Source organism: Elaeis guineensis, chromosome 2 (genome assembly GCF_000442705.2).
Source record: "Elaeis guineensis isolate ETL-2024a chromosome 2, EG11, whole genome shotgun sequence".
NCBI classification, from domain to species: domain Eukaryota; kingdom Viridiplantae; phylum Streptophyta; class Magnoliopsida; order Arecales; family Arecaceae; genus Elaeis; species Elaeis guineensis.
Window position 1 is genome coordinate 96569799 of NC_025994.2, and position 19102 is coordinate 96588900.

The following is a 19102-nucleotide window of genomic DNA, read 5'->3' on the forward strand; positions in this document are numbered from 1 at the left end:
TAGTCTTAATGGAGTAGGTGGAACATTTGATCCTCTTTTCTCAAAAAAAAAAAAAAAAAAAGAAAGAAGAGAGAGAGAGAGAACAGACCTATACTCCACGGTGCAAAGCCTCAAACTAGTAGATCTGATCCATGGGACTCTCCCTGTGCCAAGTTAATGGACCAGACCTTGTCACAATCCGTTTAGTTGAATTTCGGAATTCATTTTATATCTAAATGTCTTAGATTCTAGACTATACCTTTTCTTTTCTTTTCATTTTTTCCCCGTTTGGATCCTTGATTCTATGTGCGAAGTCCATTCCTAACATCCCAACTGGCCAACAAAGCCAAATCTATTTTTCTTACCAAAAAAAAAAAAAGCCAAATCTATTTGATGACACTTTAACATTAGATAGTGTAATATTATTGAGTAAGATAATGTGCCCTGAAGGGTTGCCGGATGACAAAAGCAGAGAAATTAGTGGGTAGAATCTACCATTGGATCTGCACACCAAACTTTGCGTGTCCTAATATAATATGCTAGTGCCGGACTCTTTATCAAAAAAGGAAAAAGAAAAAAGGCTAGTGCCGGACACGTCAATCATCCATTCAAATTCGATGGGACCGATGTTAGACGATGGTGATTCAGTATTGATGATCCAGATTATTTAAGGTGATCTTTAGATTGTTTATATAATAAGAAATTTTATGATTTAAAAATTATAATTTATATGTCAAATGATTAAAAAATATATATATTATTTTATTAAACTTAAACAATCCAAATTTTTGATTATTTGATATATAGATTACACATATCTAAATTATATAATTTTTGATATATAAATAATTTTAAATATAATTTTTTAATACTGATACGACTGATCTGAGTAAATATCACCATCAGATCCTAATCAAACCCCCCTTTCTCTCTTTATATATATAAAGAGAGAGAGGGAGAGAGATGATAAACAAACTATTAAGCAAAAATTATACATAAAGCACTTTAGCCATTGAGACTCAAGACCTCAACCAAGGGTGGTGGAGACTAATTTGTATCATATTAGCATACATTCCAGTGGTATCATAATTTTCTTTTTCTTTTCTTTTTTTGTAGTTTGATAATTGCATAATTTACTCCAGTTATACGGATCCTAGGTTCAAGAATCTACATGTGATTGCATGAATAAATTTTCAGAAGATCAGAACAACAGGCAATTTACTTATTTCAATTTTATTTGCAATCAATCTCCTTGTAGAACTTCTAACCCACACTATCAAGAGAATGAAGCATGCAAACAAGTTGAGCCAGCATCTTTTTAACTGTTATCTGAACAGCTGCCTCTAGGCATACTTTTGTTTCAAAATATTCATCCAAAAATAGTCAGCAGGATTAATTACAAATGGATTGCGTTAACCATGATTTCTATGTAGATTCTCTGTAATCGGGTCCTCTCCCTTTTTCTGTTATTGTCTCTGAAAAGCCGTTAGTACATGAGGAATAAGTTCCACAAGACCATCATTTCTCACAGACCAACAATAAAAAAAAGGTAATTCCCAATATCCTAGAGCAAACTTGAATTGCCTGAATACAATTTTGTTCTTTCGTTATTAGGGAAGTGGCAGCTATGTGGCTGCGCAGAGAAAAGCAATAACATATAGTCTATAAGAGGCAGAGAAATCGTTACAAAAATAATGTCAGTTCTATCAAACTATTGGCATCTCTGAGCTGCAATCCAGTCTTAAAAGGGAGAAAAAAAAAGAAAAATTTAAAATTTAAAAACAAACATTTCTCCTGAAATATCGCAATGTCAACATGACAACCTGAAGAGCATCTCTGCAAGATTAGCCAACCATGATTCACTGAAGTGTCAACAGCCTCAAGTCATTATGTAAAGCAGTTACCTCATAGAAAACAAGGCTCCAGCTACCCATAAAAACTGACTGCAGCAGTGTCACCTGAAAGAAGATCAATTTCAGCAAATTGAACTATATGGGATGGTATGATGGCAAGTAAATAGGGTGCAGGCTTCATCATAAAACCTATCAGGAAATTATATATATATATATATATATATTTGATCAGAGCATGAAAAAATTAAAATATAGAGGCCTGGGCACTGAGAGTCCTGCCAAACATGTGCACAAGGTATAGAAATCTCTATGTAGAGATTGACTATTTCCAAGCACCAGGGGGAGTTTGCTAGTTGTTGTTATTCTGTAAAATATGCTTGGATAATAGTCCACCCTTTCTGGCAGCGTCCATTGATGGGAGCAAGTTCTCAAGGAGGCCTTCCACCATTTGCCCACGAAATCACAGTTCTCAAGTCACCATCCATGAAGGCTTATTTATTTTGAAGAATGCACGTGCTCATTTTGACAATACGACAGAAGCCCATGCACTCCATGAAATTATACCATATTGCGTTAAATTAAGTACTACAAATTGCATATCAATGATTTTCTAGGAACATCATAACTTGCTAGTTCAACGGAATCATGTCATATATTGGCCTTTTCATATTGCTGAACTTGAAGCATTTTATGCTCAAAGAATCAAACTATCATAAGAATACATGAATAGCTGACAATATTAGCTCTACTATGTAATAAGGTATGACAGTAAGTGGAAGCTGTTGATTGGTTCGACAGAACAGGCATCCAGGATGTTGATTAGGGCTCCTGCTAGATCTATGCATCCACCTTATAAGACTCAAAAGAGCAGGCACGAACCCAGTCCAGGGCCTGACTTCATAATCGATGTGCTTCGGTCACGCTCCTTTGTTCACTCGTGAAATGGTTCTAGTAGACAGTAATTTTTGCAAGAATTTCTATTTAATATTTGCCTACCGTTCATTGTAAAATGAGAGATCCTGATTTCTCTTATGGCAACTGATTATATCCTGGCAAAGTCCAAGTATGAGGGGCAAGTGCTGTAACTTTGGACAAAATCCAAGGGCGTCGACAGTTGTAATTTTTGCACGATTCAGGGTGAAGGTGGTGACGTAATTTTTGTGACTGCAGGGGGGTAAAACTTGAATAACCTAATACGAATAAATAGCTCTTCATTGACAGCTGACAATCAGGCCAAATCAAATTGGATATGAGTTAAATCAGATGCAGATAGGATCAAATATTCATCAACTTGATCTTTTTATTAAATATATCAAAAATTTATATTTAAATATAATTTATTTATTAAATAAATAATTTGATCATATTTATATAATCTATTTATTAAATAAATAAAATTAGATTAAATAGATGAAATTGATTAAATGGATTTTTAATTGATTAAATATATTTAAATAGGTTAAACATATCAAGATTAAGCTGATCGGATTAAATAGGATAGAAACATGATAAGAAGATTTTAAATAAGTTAAACAAAACTTAAATAGATTAAAAGGGTCGGGTTGTGATTCGTTTCAATTATTAAATAAATTAAAATAAGTTAAACGGATCAAAGATTGAAACTTGAACTCAATCCATTTAATAAATAAATCGAGACAGATTGATTCATTTTATGACCCAAACTGATTTGTGTCAAACTTGAACTTGTTTAAAATAGATTATTCACAGATTGAATTAGCGAGTTAGATCATAAATCATCATCTCCATCTTTATCTTCCTTACTGATCTACTCTATCTTTCGTCGGTCGATTGGAAAAAGATCAACATTAAGGATAGTAATTTTAGCTGATCCATCAGATATCTAATTTTTGATCTGATCTAACATAAATAGAACAGATTTTATTTGCACTATTTAAACTCGACGATGGATATAGATTTTAGATATAATATCCGAAGTGGATTTTAGTCAGAAACGGATAATGATACGTCCAATTTCGAATCTAACCCCATATAATATAATTTTAACCATCATAACCTATTTCACCTCGATTATCTCTCCCTTTTTTTTATGTAAAAATTTATTATTGTGAAAACTTAAAAAAATTATATATTCTATGAAAATCATAAAGTCAGTTACCTTTGTTTATTTTGTATCTAAGCTCTAGATAAATTTGATTTATGTATAGACTGTTTTTTTATTAGAACATATCATAGCTATTGATGTGCTCTATGATTCTCCCTACCTAAATCAAAATTTGGGTCACAGGATAATAAGCTATAATCTTCTCTTATAGCAATTGAATCTCATTAATTATAATTAAAATCTATAATCACCCAATCCAATCTAATCCAACTTATCTATCTAAACCGATCTGCTATAATCCACCCCATCCATTAAGAGTGATGGGATGGATATGGAGATATGATTTTTAATTACGGAGTAGACACAGTAATTGGCTAAGCCGACCTATACCCAGCCGCCGCCGCCGCCGCCGCCGCCGCCTACCATGGCCGGCCATTGCTTAGTAACCAAAATAAAAAAAAGAAAAAAACATGTTCATGCTGGATCCATCGCAAAGCGGGTGATCCTGATCGCCATCGAGATGTGGCCGTCATCTTTTAGCGGCCGCCGTTATGGTACGATCTCGCACCTCTCACAAGAGAGGGAGGGGGACGGTATTACGGAGAACAGGAGGAGGGGGACCGGGAGGGGTAGAGAGAAGGTTTGAAAAAAAAAAAAAAAAAAAAAGAAAAAGAAAAAAGAACAAAATATTTTATAGCAATCCCACTTGCTTTAGATCAAGTCCTCTTAAGTCATCGCCACAAGCGACTCATAACAAAGGTCTCCAAGATATCTTCGATCAAGTCTCCGTTGGATTGGGAAGGACGGAGCTCGACATGCTGGGAACCGTCACGCTCTCTCTGAGCAGTATGAAGCCCCTTGAATGGATTCTTCGGTTTGAACTGGGTATGTGGTTTCTTTTCTTTTTTTTTTTTCTAAAAAAAATAATAGTTCTAGCAGCGAAAGAAGACCTGATGTATTCTGGGTTCTTGAATGGAGACTAAGCCATGCAATCAAGATTGAAACTTTACCCCTTGCTGTTTAGGAGATGGATGAGGTATTTTTTGTTCATCGTTCTTTCATTTCATCTTTTGTTTCAGGTGCTGTATAGCCAAAGGCACGGAAAATTAAAGATCGATAAGAATTTTGTGTTACTAATCTTCATTATGGCGAGCCTTTTCCCCTGCCTGTTAAAATTTCGATCTTTGTATTGATTCAGCGTTTTTACTTTCTGCTCCCTTGAATTGATATAATACATTCTTTATTTATCTATTTTGTCAAACCGAATTTATCATATTATACGAGAAGAGGAATTGCAATGAATTCTGCCCATTTTTCATAACTAGGTGGGGTTGGGGGAAATACAATGAACATGCATGAAATTTCTTTAGGTAAAAGGACAAAATATGTGAATATTATGGTGATTTGCGACCGTCTGGATATACTGTTGGATTGGGTAGGAAAAATTCTTGGATATGCTAACTAACTACTGAACGAGATTTCTCACGGAAATAGAATATCACAATCAGCAAGATGTTTTAGTATAACTATCTTTTTTCGGCTTTTGGCAGTAACATCAATCAGCAGCGCATAATTCCTAGTACTGAAATGTCTAGCTACAAGTTCACATTGACTTGGATACATATTTAGTAAATTTGTCTAGACTAGTATTCCTTGTGCTGGAATTGCTGTTTCTTTCTCCTCCAAGCAAGCTTTTTCATTATCCCTTATTTGCATTTTTCTATCCTTTTCCTCTCTTTTCTTTCCCCATAGAACACCGTAAAGGCCTCCAACCATGAGAACTGCACTTAGAATGCTGCAACGACATATGACAATAGTAAAGTTTTCTTTCAAGCATGATAGTATAATATGAAAAGCGAAATTGATGAAGCGCTGGAGGACACCTTCCCAAATTAATTACTTCTCCAAGAAGAAAAGAGGAGCATATAATTTGGATAATTAGAGTCAGTGGTGTGCTCATAGCCAAGAAAACGGGGCCCTTCTTCTCAATGGTCCATGACTGCAAGTAAAATGTCATTCCAGTGGCCATGATACCCTGTCGTGCATCACTTGATCAAATTGTAGCAGCAAATAATTAAGATGAGGGATATATCAAGGCATGCTTACGTATGGTCCATTATTAGTTTTTTGTCACCAAACACAAGTAGTTCAGATTTTCTTTTTTCGATAAAGCATGAGAAGCAAATTGATATAATACATTATAAACAAGCTGTAGTGTTGCAGAAAGTTTTTGAGTCATGTAGCTTAACTCTACATTTAACCTCAAATCAAGTGTTCACATAGAAAGGCATTGTTTCTAATGTAGGGGTGCAATAGCTAAGCTAGAGCCGGCCGTCCGCACAATTCAATTCTCCCTGAAGATATTGTTCTTTTCGCTAAATTTATTTACTCTCGCTAATTTTATGATCTGAAAGCTTTAGGCGGGTTCTGTGAGGAAGGTTTGGCAATTTCTACGCCATGATTTCTTAAGAAAAGATGGGCTCTGGTGGAACAAAGAGTGCACAGGAAAAATATCTTAATAGAAGAAAAGAAAAGAAAAACACTTACGCCATAAGTCACTGAGAGGAGATTCATGTTGAAGCCCAACTTCCACCGAGAAAAGTCCCTCTCAAATGCTAGAGCTATGAAGAATGACTGAATGCTGCTACAGAGACACTGAAGAGCGGTGAATAGAAGCTTGGCAGGGTACTCCTCCAACACATATCCCTAGTGGAAATTAAATCACTCTCTCTTGAGAACAGAAGATTGAACCAAATTTTTTAGGCCTGTTCTTAGTCCTATTTGCAAATTATGCTACATTGGTGCTTAAAGCTTAGAAGCATGCCTGCAGGACTATCCATAGGGACAATGCTGTAGTAGAAATGGTCATAAGGAGGGTCCCCAAGGCCCATTTGGAGTGACCTCGATCGGTTTGACTCGCTTCGTGACCAAGGAGGTGATGATGGTGGAAGGATTTCAACTGGGGTCCCTTGTAGAAGGCCATCGTCAGGATGCCTGCTAGGCAGAGTACTAGTCCCGAAACTTTGGCAATGCCCTGAAGCTTTTTTATCTTAATGGTTTCTATTCTATCATGAAACAATGATGACAAATGATTAAGATCCAAGGATAAACATATATTTCTTTCAAGAAAGATAAACAAGCTCTTTTTTTTTTGAAAAAAAAAGAAAAAGAAAAAGAAAAGGCATGTTACGCGCTGCTCGGCACATCTAAATTATACCGAAAAGATCCCCCCCGTGTTTGGATGTCTTATTTTGATATAGTGCCTAGCAACCAAAGATTCTAGACTCAAATGTTTTGGTGGGACATCTCCAAAAATTAGGATATAGGTAATTATTATCTGGATATTCCTCCCTCTCTTTACCTCAATAAATTAAAAAAATAGAGAAAAAGGGAGGGGAGAGTCATAATTTGAAAATGTCTTGATCGAGATGCTTTGGAGGAGAAAGGCTTCAAGTTTGGAACCCAGAAGCACTTCCACTTGGCGGGATGGTCCAGCCAGCGGACTCTGTCCAATTCATTGGGAAACAGAGAAGCGAGGTGGCCCAATTATAAAGTGGTGAGCTTAACCATACTGATTTTTCTCTCTCTCTCTCTCTCTCTGTTTTTTTTTTCCTGAAGAGTGAGTTTTCTTTATTAAAAAAAGGTGCCGAATCTAGAGTACAGAGAACATCAGTTATGATTATTCACAAATTTAAAAAAGATTTGTTTTTATGATTAACAAGCTTGAATGACAAGCATACATGAATAAACACAACAAATTTAATATTCACAATCTGGCTACTAAAGTTTTAAATTAATTTCATTAGCTTGCATTGTGAAGTCTCTCAACTATGCCTGGAACCTGAGATGGGTTCGGGTTGTGTCTCTCGTACGAAAGAATAATTGGTCTTCTTTTACGACATCAACCACTAGATCATGCTTCTCACAGCTCTCAAAGCAGTTCCACCTTTTCTTTCATGCAGGTTTTTAAAGTGGCTGTCGTGTGACGCAATGGTTGACGTCACAAGCAAAATGGATCATTCTTTTTGCATGAAAGATGCAACCCAAACATACTTTTTCATTTTTCAATAATATATTGTGCTTTAGCTAATCACCCAGTAAAAAAAGGCAAACAGGCATGATTAAGACCCAAGACTCAAACATCTTGGGGTTGTAGTCATATCTATCCACCTTTAGTCGCCTCCAACTCATGCGTTTCATCTTGCAATCGCAATATGAACAACAGTATTTCCCAAAAATAGACATTATCACAATAGTGTTTTTTTTTTTTTTTTTTTGGCCTTTTCTTTTAAAGAAGAAATCCTCATAGTTGGTTGATCTTTAAAATTGGTAGGACTTGATATGTTCCCATGTTGTCCAACCTACTAATTCTGTTTCATGGGACTTGTCTAATGCTCCTACCGAGGGATTTGTTGTTTGCTGACTCCATTAGATGTCATGTTTTTGTATAGTTCTAGACACCACTTCAACCAATAAAAAAGAAAAGAAAAGAAAAGAAAAAAACAGGTACGACTCGTCATTAATGCGATCAAATCATACCTAAATAAAACAGCCAGAATAAAGGTTACCACAGGAACGGAATTTGTCATTGCAGCTGCTGATGTGGTTGTTGTATCATCAAGACCAACGGAAAATGTATCTAAGAATACAACAAACCTAGACGGACCCAAAAAAAAAGAGTGGTTAGAAAAGCATTACAGATCTTAAATATTAGTAAATGTACTACAACTTCCTAGGCATTAGACTTAATGTAGAGAAATTGTATATTATACCGAAACTCTGTAGGGTAAACTCATAGGCATATAAAATTTCTGGCTAAGGTAGATATGCTGAATGAAATTTTAATGAAAATATAAATAAAAAATGATATTAATAAAACATTAATGGTTATATAATCTTGCAAGGTACATATCATCAGTATGATCACAAGGAGTTGCATGTAGTACTTTTTTTTTCTTCTTTTTCTAGAATAACAATGAGTGCTCCATTTGCAAGAATTTTTTTTTTAGTTTCTTTTTCTTTTTCTCCTTCTTTCTTTTTTGTTTGCATGCTATTGTTGAGACTATCTCCAAGGATTAACAATGTCAAGTATTTTGATACCTAAGATTCAGAAAAAAAAAAATGCAACTAAGCTTCATAAGAAATGTCAGATAAAGATCTATCCACCATCTTTTTTTTTTTTTTTTCTGCATGTGGAATTTGCTCATCCTGCAAGCAATTAGATAGTGCTAGCCTCGACAGAAAATAGATACTCTCCAATTTAGCTACTAGCCTAGATTGTTTTTATATTAATAGCCTTTAACAAAAGTTAAATGTACCTTTAGAAATGCCATAATCATCAATTTGATACACGCCATCTGCTAAATCGACACATAATAGGAAAAAGAGGACTCCAAAGCCACATGAGCTACAAATTTCACAATCCTAATATGTAGTGCTTAAAACTTTTTCTAATAATAGCCTACAACAAAAGTTAAATGCATCTTTAAAAATACCATAGTCATCAATTTGATATGAGCCACAACTAAATATATGAGCAATAGGCAACAAAGAGCTTCAAGCCACATGACCAACAAACTTTACTACCATAATATAAGCTTCACTATCATAATATATAGTGCTGAAGAAAACCAGTCTCCATCCAAGTTTAATAACTACCTCTTAAACCATTGCCTAATTATTGTTCATTGTGTGCAACCTTGGTGGTGAATTTCATTTCCATTGTTTATGATTAGGCCGTTTATATTTATTTTCATTATTATATTTTACTTAAAAATCTAATTCATATCTGAGTAATATTTGAGTTATATCTTTATTTATTTAAAATAAATATAAATATACTTGATATCCAATTCATACCCATGTCTATTTAGAATGAATATAGATACCAATTTTGATATCTATTTAATATTCATATTTATATTTATATTTGCTGAAAAAATATTGGTACAATTATGGATATATTGGAATCCAAAAGAATTTTTTTTTTTTTTTTTTTTACTTAAACATAAAATTTGATTCAAAGCAACTTACCCCACCAAAGCAAGCAAGAAAATCTTGAAGCAGACCTTAAATGACAGGGGCGGAGCCATGTTCCTAAATAACAGAAGATGTCAACGATGTCAGGAAAATAATGGAGCATCGAATCCAAGAGATTGGAGCAATCGTTACCTTTCAAGCACCAAAGCAATAGGTGCTACAAAGAGGGTGCCAATCAGCTGCCTATAGAACACATAAATGAATGTGCTCATGCCTCCATCGAAGGCAGCCTTCGTGAGAATCTGCATGACCGCATATATGAATCTTATGAGAAACGCGACCGCATAAACCTTCATATTCCCCATGACTAGAGTTGGGTTAGAGCTTCGATGGGAAGGATGGATATATAGAGGAATAAATAGGTGGGCATATAGAAATTTAGCTCCTAAACAGAAACGGGTGGACTAAAAAGAGGGGGCAGCTGGCGGTGGGCCAGGCTTAGACTTTGTCTTATAGTTATTATTTTAGATTTTTCATGTATACATACCCTTGCAAAAATAATTTATTACATATTTACCCTCTAAAATTAATTATTTACATATATATCTTTCTACATGTCTTTTTTTTTTTTTTTTTGTATGAATCCTCTCTTGCTAGCTTTTTGGCTGGCAACATTAATAAATAATTATTTTAAGTGCATATTGTTACTCTTTTGTATTATTTTTTTTTGATGAAAAGGGAGAATAACCACCCGGCATTTTATTATAAAATAGATTTAGTATTTACAAATGGACTTGTTTTTGGTCTCAATATGGACAATGAGGGCTCATCAGTGTTTAGCAAAACCATTGGACCAAAAGGTGGGTGTAGCCATGTAGTCACTGATGTTGCATAGATACAAAAGCAAGGGGGTTCACATTCGAAAGGACCAAAAAAATAATGTTGAGAACATAGTCACATCAAAGTTTTCAAGCAAGGAATGTGCGTGCCGTAAAGATCAAAAAAACAAAATGAGGTTGTAGCCTCCAGTAAGTTATTTTTCTTTTTTTCAAATTTCTAATAGTCGGTGAGAGGCTCTGAATCTTATAAGACCTTCCAGCATCATTAGGATTGTGGTTTGACTCTTTTTAATGTTGGTTACGTCTAGATTTGGAGCAGAAAAATAGCACGATGGCTGATAGAAATGGAAGATGTTGCTTCTCTTTTAAAAATTATATTGTTCCTCTCTAACCATAAACACCAGTTGATAGTAGCTAATAAACAATTTTTTGCTGGCCTATTTATCTTTCTTAACATGATGTTTCTCTAGGTAGACTAAAGATCTTCAATGGAATCAAGGATCGGAGGGAGATGTAATGCTTTTGAAAGCTGAGCCAGACTAAGTGAAAGAACATCCTGCAAATAGATAGTTTGCTATTTTCTCAACTTCCGCACATATAATAGGTCCTTGCAACCTTTTTTTTAAAAGCTCTCCCATTAAAATTTACTCTTTTACATTAATATTTCTAAGAAATTTAACATTAAGTTTGTATTGAGAAGGGTTATGCTTTTATATATATAAATTTTTATAAGAATATTGATGCCAAAAGGTAATCAACTAATTTATACTTAAAATATTTATTTATTAATATTGTTGACCAAAAATCTAATGAGAGAAATATTTGTATTAAAAAAAAAGGATAATTTAATGTGCACATGCAATAGAATTTTTGAAAGATAACTATATATTTCTTCTAATAACAATGCGAGGCATAGGCCATGGAGTAATTTTTTGCAAGATAAGAGGTAGATTTATGGCGTTTGTATTGTGGGCTACTTGAGGATGTGGTCCCAACAAGATACAGATGTCAACTTAGGAATTGCATGCAAAAAGAATTTATGTTGCTCATGCAATATTTAGAAGAAGGTGTCTGCTCAAATTACATTACAGGTGTTGGCTTCGACTCGTCTCTTCTTTCTTTTCCTATGGTTGTGAGATATGTATTTTTCTCCCTTCTGCTTGCACTCAGAGCTCTTAGTGTTTTACATACAATATTCTGTATTTCTTTTAGTATCGTGAAGAACTGTGGCTTGTTTGTCTTTAAAGTCCAACTTTCAAATAAAAATAAAGCCTCCTTAAGCACTAGTATGGAGCATTCACTTGGAATTGAAAGAGTTTTGTTTCTCCCCTTCCATATACTCCAGATAATTATTGCGATTAAAGAATCATGCACTGATTTTAGGCTTTTCTCTGCTCTTTATAGTCCAGCAGTTATCTAGGGAAGTTAGGATTTAAGACTCTCTTTTTGGCTGCAATGAGGCTCCAAATTTGCTAAGAGAGGGACACGAAACGAAGATATGTTCTTGAGGTTTCCTCCTGACTGCCACAGATGCTGTAATTCTGCAGGGCTTTCCACTTTTGTTTCTAAAGATTACCCTTTGTGAGGAGCTTCTTGTTGATCGCTAACCAGTGAAGCAATTTAACTTTCTCCAGCACTGATATTTTTGAAAAGGATTTGCTGATTTGCAATCTAAACCCCTCAAGGCTGAAGAATTTATAGCAAATTTTTGTTGTGAATTTTTTAGTGCTGTTCCTTTTCCATTCAATGCTATCATCTCCATTTGTGTGTGTTTTATCCCGGAGCAACTCAATGAGTTTTCTAATCTCTTCCCTTCCCTTATGGGCGATACTGCCCCTGTGATATTTCCATGAGAGTGAAAAACTTCTGCCATGGTCGCATGAGGCTTGTTGTTTATCGTGAAGACTATTGGAAACTGCTCTTTTAGTAGTAGTTCGTTTATCCAATGACCACACCAGAAAGCTAGTTGCTCTCTATTTTCTATAGTGAAACTTATACATTTTGAAAGATAAATATATAATAACTTATATATATATATAATTTGAGTTTGAATCTTTTACAACACACTTTTCGCATCGTGGAGTGCTACACCGCTGTGGATAGTCGCCATGTCCATCTCAACGACAACGGGCTGCCACTCATCGTTGGACTTCAAACGATTCAAATGATCGTGCTTGGTGCCATATATGGTATGTGTCCCAAATGAGCGATAGTCGTCCACTTTCAAGATGGATTCAGGACAATATGCCACTACAAAAGGCTTACTATCACAATACAGAGGATATTGTTTTTTGCCGGCTTCTATTCTAAGTGGGATAAGAGTCTTCCTACTACCTTTCTCACAGATAAGATTGCTGATTTGATGATCCACTAGAAGCGCCAATGAAGTTAATTAAAGTGATTGGATTTCTACTCACCAGCAGCACTCTAACATGCCAAACATCCCATTAAATACATTTTGATTAAATAAACAGCTTAACGAATGCGTGTTCGGCGCGTGAGATAGACAGGCAAGAAATCTAGCGCTGAGCAATTGTTTTTAAGAAAGATTAGAGCGAAAAGTGTCTTTTTATGTCAATTCTTTGGCTGGAGGAGGCTATTATTTTTTTGTGTCTCTTGTCCTTCTCTAATCTGTTTTCTTTCAATTAATAAAATTTTTTAGGCACTCTATCCCTGTCACTCTCTCAGTCGGCCTACCATCCAGTCTTATGCTAACCAAACATTCTTTATAAAATGAGCAAAGATTTTTTTTAGTGATAAAATGATCATAGATTTAGAATAAGCTTGCTCGATCCAACCGTCATATGTCCGTTTTTCTAGGTCAGGCTATTCCAGTTCTATGTGCATCTCAAAACATGCCTAATTCTTTATGCGCATTTTTAGATGGTACCTTTGAAATTAATTTTATATTATGACAATCAGCAAAATATATATATAGTACTACTAGCAAAAATATCATAATTATTTTAATGCCATAATAAAATATTGCAATATTATAGTTACATTGTATTATATTATAATAGTTTATATAATATTGTATTCTATGATAATTACTAATAATATGGTTGTATTATAACAATATTACTATAAAAATACTAAAATAAATATCTAGTATTTATTGTATTGCTATCGAGCTAATGTTATAATATTATTAATATGATATAGTATTATATTATAATATAAATATTTTATTAACATAACAATATTAATATTATTATGAAAATTTTAATTTTTAATTTATTCTAAAATTTAATAACTGAATAGATTTTAGCATAAATATCTCAAACATTTTTTTTATATTTTTATTTTCTTTATGATCGTGTATCATATGCGACTTTAAAAAAAAAAAAAGTTGAAAGAAAGTCAAGAGCTGACGTTGATGCCCAATATTCGCATTGGGGACCAAGCTGGTAGACTATTAAGGCGATAGCAAGAAAAAGATACCAAAAATTAACCTCTATCACTTCTGTATGAACTTTCTCGTTGTGCATGCCATTCATGGAATGCCAGTGCTGCCCCTTATTCCGTCGTGCAGATACACTGGTGCGATGTGCGATGATTTGATCATATATCGTAGATCACACGAGCTTCCATAAACTGCACCAACATTCTCATTCCATGTTGGTGCAGAGAAATGGCAAAGTTCATGGACAAAAATCCTCTAATGCACATGCTAGAGAAAATCATCATGAGCGGGCTTTCTTTTTGTCATGTCTCCTATAATATACATCTTAATGTGAAAACTCAAGAGTCATATCTCCTCTTATTAACAAAATATGTCTATCTCGTAGCTTATAGAAAAAAAAAAAAAAATGAAGAAAACAAAATTGTGATACATGCATAAAGAGTTGCGGCCGTCCATCTTTGTTTATCAAGCTTCTTTCTGTTCATCCTTGAAGCTTTCTAGCTCTCCCCTAAGGTATATATTAGGTTGTTAAATAACTAATTTACTAAATATATATTATTTGATTGTGAAAAATGTATCGATAAATTTTATTTTCTAGAAACTATATATCGTTTTGTTTAGAGGTATATGTTAGATCGTTGCAAATATGTATCAAAAGAATTTACATTATGTATCAAGAAGCAGACAAGTATGTATTACTTAACTATATACTATATACTAGTCGGTATGATGTTTTAAAAATTATATATCAATTTATTTGAAAGTGTATACTAAAATATTATTAAGTATGTATTAAAAAATATACAATATGCATCAAGAAAGCTAACGAGTATGTATTATCTGACCATGTATGTATACTAATAAGCATGATATTCTAAAAATTATATATCAATTTTTTAGAGATATATATTGGGATATGAGATGACTAATATGTGATATGTATATCGCCTAACCATATATTGTATACTGATGAATATTATGTTCTGGAAACTATGCATCAATTTACTTGAAGATGTGATAGGAATATTGCTATATATATCAAAGAAGCTTAGTAGGTATAAGATTTGCCTGAGAATCCATACTTTTCTGCATAAATATTTCTCAGGTAATATTTAGATAGGAAAATAATTTACTTATGTTCTTTTATACATAGGAAAGTAGCTTCGAAATTTGTTATCCATGTTCTTTTATATTACTACTTTCCTGGATAAGGTGGTAAAATTTATTCATATTTTCTATGATGTTCCTTATATTTTTTAGATTTAACTAAGTTATTAAGCATTGAATGATGGAGATATTGAAAATGAGGATAGGCATTTGAGGTACAGTATTAAATGTCTACTTTACTGGTTGATAGAAAAATAATTTTGCCACTCCTTAGATGGATAAAACTCTCTCATTTTATAGGTAAATGTTGTCTACGGTAAAGTAACTTACCCATCTAAAAAATATGAGAATATGGGTAAGTTGGTCTATAAAAAAATTAACCAACTTTCTCATGGTATTTATCTACAAAAGAACGATCCCTTAAAGTATATATGAGCAAATCATCAAGTGTATATTAGCCTCAAATTCTGTAACACATAATTTCAAATTTTATATTTAAAAAGGAATGCAAAACTATTGCAATCCTCAAAACCTGTTATTTCCATTAAGATCAAAAACCCCACAGACAGACGGAGGAGGAAATTCTCACGAATAGTTGGACAGAAGCTTCACGAGAAAGAAGAGAGGATGCAGGCAAGTAGACCGCCTCAACTTTTCACAAGTATAGCACAATTTTTGTTCTGATTTTTTTTTTTTTTTTTTTTAAGTTATGAAATGAGTAGATTTTGTTAGTAAGAAGAGTCCCATCCTAATATGGCTTTTAGACATGGCAAAAAAGAATGCCCACTCCATACGATTTTCTATCGTGCAAGCATCAAAGAATTTTGTGCCAAAGTTCACCAACCATTGCCTCATGGCATTCTTCAAGTCAGACATCATTACAGGAATTGTCCTATCCTGTAGAGAGACTTGAATCAGGATTGGTGTTGACGCTAAAGTTGGCATAAGATGGGCCACACTCTGAAAACCACTAAAGTACTAAGGCCATCAATTATAGCCATATAACACTAGATCCACTGGGCCGTCCCATAGTCATGAGTCAAAACCATATCAAATCTAGCATGGTATTGGCGTAGCCCCAACTCAACGTTGCAGATTCATACTCCTTTGCTTTTCATTCATAGTCTTAATGAAGTAGGTGGCCCGGTTGTTCCTCTTTTCTCAAATAAAAAAAAAAAAAAAGAAAGAAAGAAAAAGATACAGATCTATACTCTATAGCGCAAAGCCTCAAACTGGTAGACCCGATCCATCTGACTCTTCCTGTGCCAGGTTAATGGACCAGACCTTGTTACAATCCGTTTATTTGAATTTTGGAATTCATTTTGTATCTAAATATCTTAGATTCTAGACTATACTTTTCTTTTCTTTTCTTTTCCTTTTTCCCCCTCTTGGATGGATCCTTGATTCTATATGCGGAGTCCATTTCTAACATCCCCACTGGCCAACAAAGCCAAATCCATTTGATGACACTTTAGCATTAGATGGTGAAATACGATCCAGTGAGATAATGTGCTCTGACGTGTTATCCAATTGCAACTAGATACAACGCACCATTGCCTGAAGCAGAGAAATTCTTGGGGAGAATCTACCATCTGATTCGCACTTCGTAAAAAATCTGTGCGAGCACAAGCTTTTTATCTTTCATGTCCCGCATCTAAATGAAAAATGCTTGCACCACCCAATGCTCTTTTTGTCTTTATTAAAAAAAAGCTAATGCTGGACACGTCAATCACACATCCGAAAAATGCGGTACGCGACACATGAAAAGACACCTACACAGGGGAGATTGAAGTACTGTTGGCCTTTAAAACAGTCACCTCGTTTTTTTTTTTCAAAAATATTTTTATTTTAAATTTATTTTTGAAAATACCACTCACACACAAAATTATCATCTGAAAAGACAATTTCATATCGTGCATGTTTCCCACGTAGAAAAAGAGATGCCACATGGTCAGACGTCAAAATTGCCATGTCATTAGATGATTTTGATCAGTAATCGCTCCTTCACTCGATGATTTCAGGCGGTCTTTACCAATCCCCCCGATCTCCCTATCCTCCGGCCCTATTTCAAAATCGGTCCCTCCACCTATCCTGTTCCCAGCCCGATACCCCAGCCTTGTCGCCGTCTGTGTCGACATCATCGGATCCCACCTTTTTTTTTTTTTTTTTTTTTGATTTTCTCTTTTGATTGTTGGATCATCGGCACTCGACCTCTGGTTTTCCCATGTGCTCCTGGTGTTCCACATTTTCTCAACAGACCACGATAATTTTTTTTGATTTGATAATTTTAAATTTTTTTTTTAAATATATACTTAAATTTAATTATTTTTATATTATTATGACTAATTTGTGACGTGCTTATTTTATTTTAATTACATTAGTTAGGTTGATTTCATTAATTTGATTATTTAAAATAAATTCAAATAATCAAAAATAAAATGTATTATCTATGGTCAGTTAAAATAATTTAATTAGAAATAAAATAGATTAATGAGATTAATTTCATTTATTTTAATAATTTGTATCATAAATTTGATTAATTTGTGTTAGTCACGATTAATTTGTGCAGTGATTATGTTATATTAATTTAATAATCTAATTTTATTAATTTAAATTAAATTAGATTAATTAGTTTAATTTGATTAGAATTTTTGCTATGTTAGATTAATTTCTACAATGAATTTGATTAATTAATTTTTATTAATTAATTTCTACTATGTAATTGTTGTATTATTTTGATTGGTGTGAATTTGTTTGATTAATTTGAATTAAGCTGGATTAGTTATGTTAATTAGATTTAAAACTAAATAAATAGATTAATTTTTGTGCCATATCAGATTAATTTTTATTTTTATTTATTATATTTTTTGTTAATTAAAATAATTTGAATTAAATTCGAGTTGAACTTGAATTAATTTGAAGTAAATTAGATTATATTAATTGGTTTACTTTGAATTAACTCATATGAATTAGATTAAGTTGTGTTAATTTAGTGCTAGGTTAAATTAATTTGTGCCATGTATTTGATCAATTTGAATAATTTGTGCTATGTTAATCGGATTAATTTATTCTATAGATAATAGAAATAGTAAAAATAGTGATGGTCTTATGTTATATCAATGGTTTCATGGTTAAAGGATCGTATGGAATAGAGTATACTGAGCAACTACAAAAGGCTATTAGATTGAAATATGGAATGAAATTCGGAGAGTTAGAGGATAAATTATGTAAATTTTTTTATATAAATAGAAGCACAAATAGAATAATGGTAACATATAGATATCCCACTATTATGTAGCTGATAATTTTTAAATATGAACTTGCTCCAATTACTGATGATGAAGATATAGAGATTACATTTTTCAATCGTAAGCTCACATTCTTATTTATCTAGTGCAGAGTTGTACATTGATGTGCAACCCATTGAGGACATCAGAAATATTCCTAATCAAGAGTACGATGAAGTAGCTGATCGGAATATTAGATTGACAGCACAAACGAGCGATCAGGTTGGAGCTTCTAGTCTCTGTATGGCCCATGTTCTGCTGAATAATGATGCAAGAGATATGGAGGATCCTGTTCATTTGGTAATGCATACTGATGTGCCAGATCCTATTATCAGACAAGCCTCACTGTACACCATGGCCGATGATGCCATCCATATTGATAATTAGCTTTTTGAGAAAGATGATGTATATAATAAAGAAGGTATGGATGATGATGCTCAACAAGTGGGTACATCCTATGATGTATAATTCCCACATATTGTGGAGCACCCAAATTATTCAGTGTTTGAAGCTCCTTCAGTCACATTTAGAAGCATTGATTGGATGACTACCAATATACCAATGTCTTC

General features: G+C 33.6%; 1 protein-coding gene across 1 annotated transcript; it reads right to left on the reverse strand.

The window, feature by feature from the left end:
• Nucleotides 1–5405: 5405 nt before the first annotated feature.
• LOC109504748 (WAT1-related protein At5g64700) lies at nt 5406–10305 on the reverse strand. Its single transcript, XM_010932435.4, has 7 exons — nt 10087–10305; nt 9949–10011; nt 8455–8571; nt 6740–6980; nt 6463–6621; nt 5799–5950; nt 5406–5710 (listed from the first exon to the last, which is right to left on the reverse strand). Exons 1-7 carry the CDS (start codon nt 10257–10259, stop codon nt 5554–5556), a joined length of 1062 nt encoding a protein of 353 aa, XP_010930737.1. The 5' UTR covers nt 10260–10305; the 3' UTR covers nt 5406–5553.
• Between the last annotated feature and the right edge of the window lie 8797 nt (nt 10306–19102).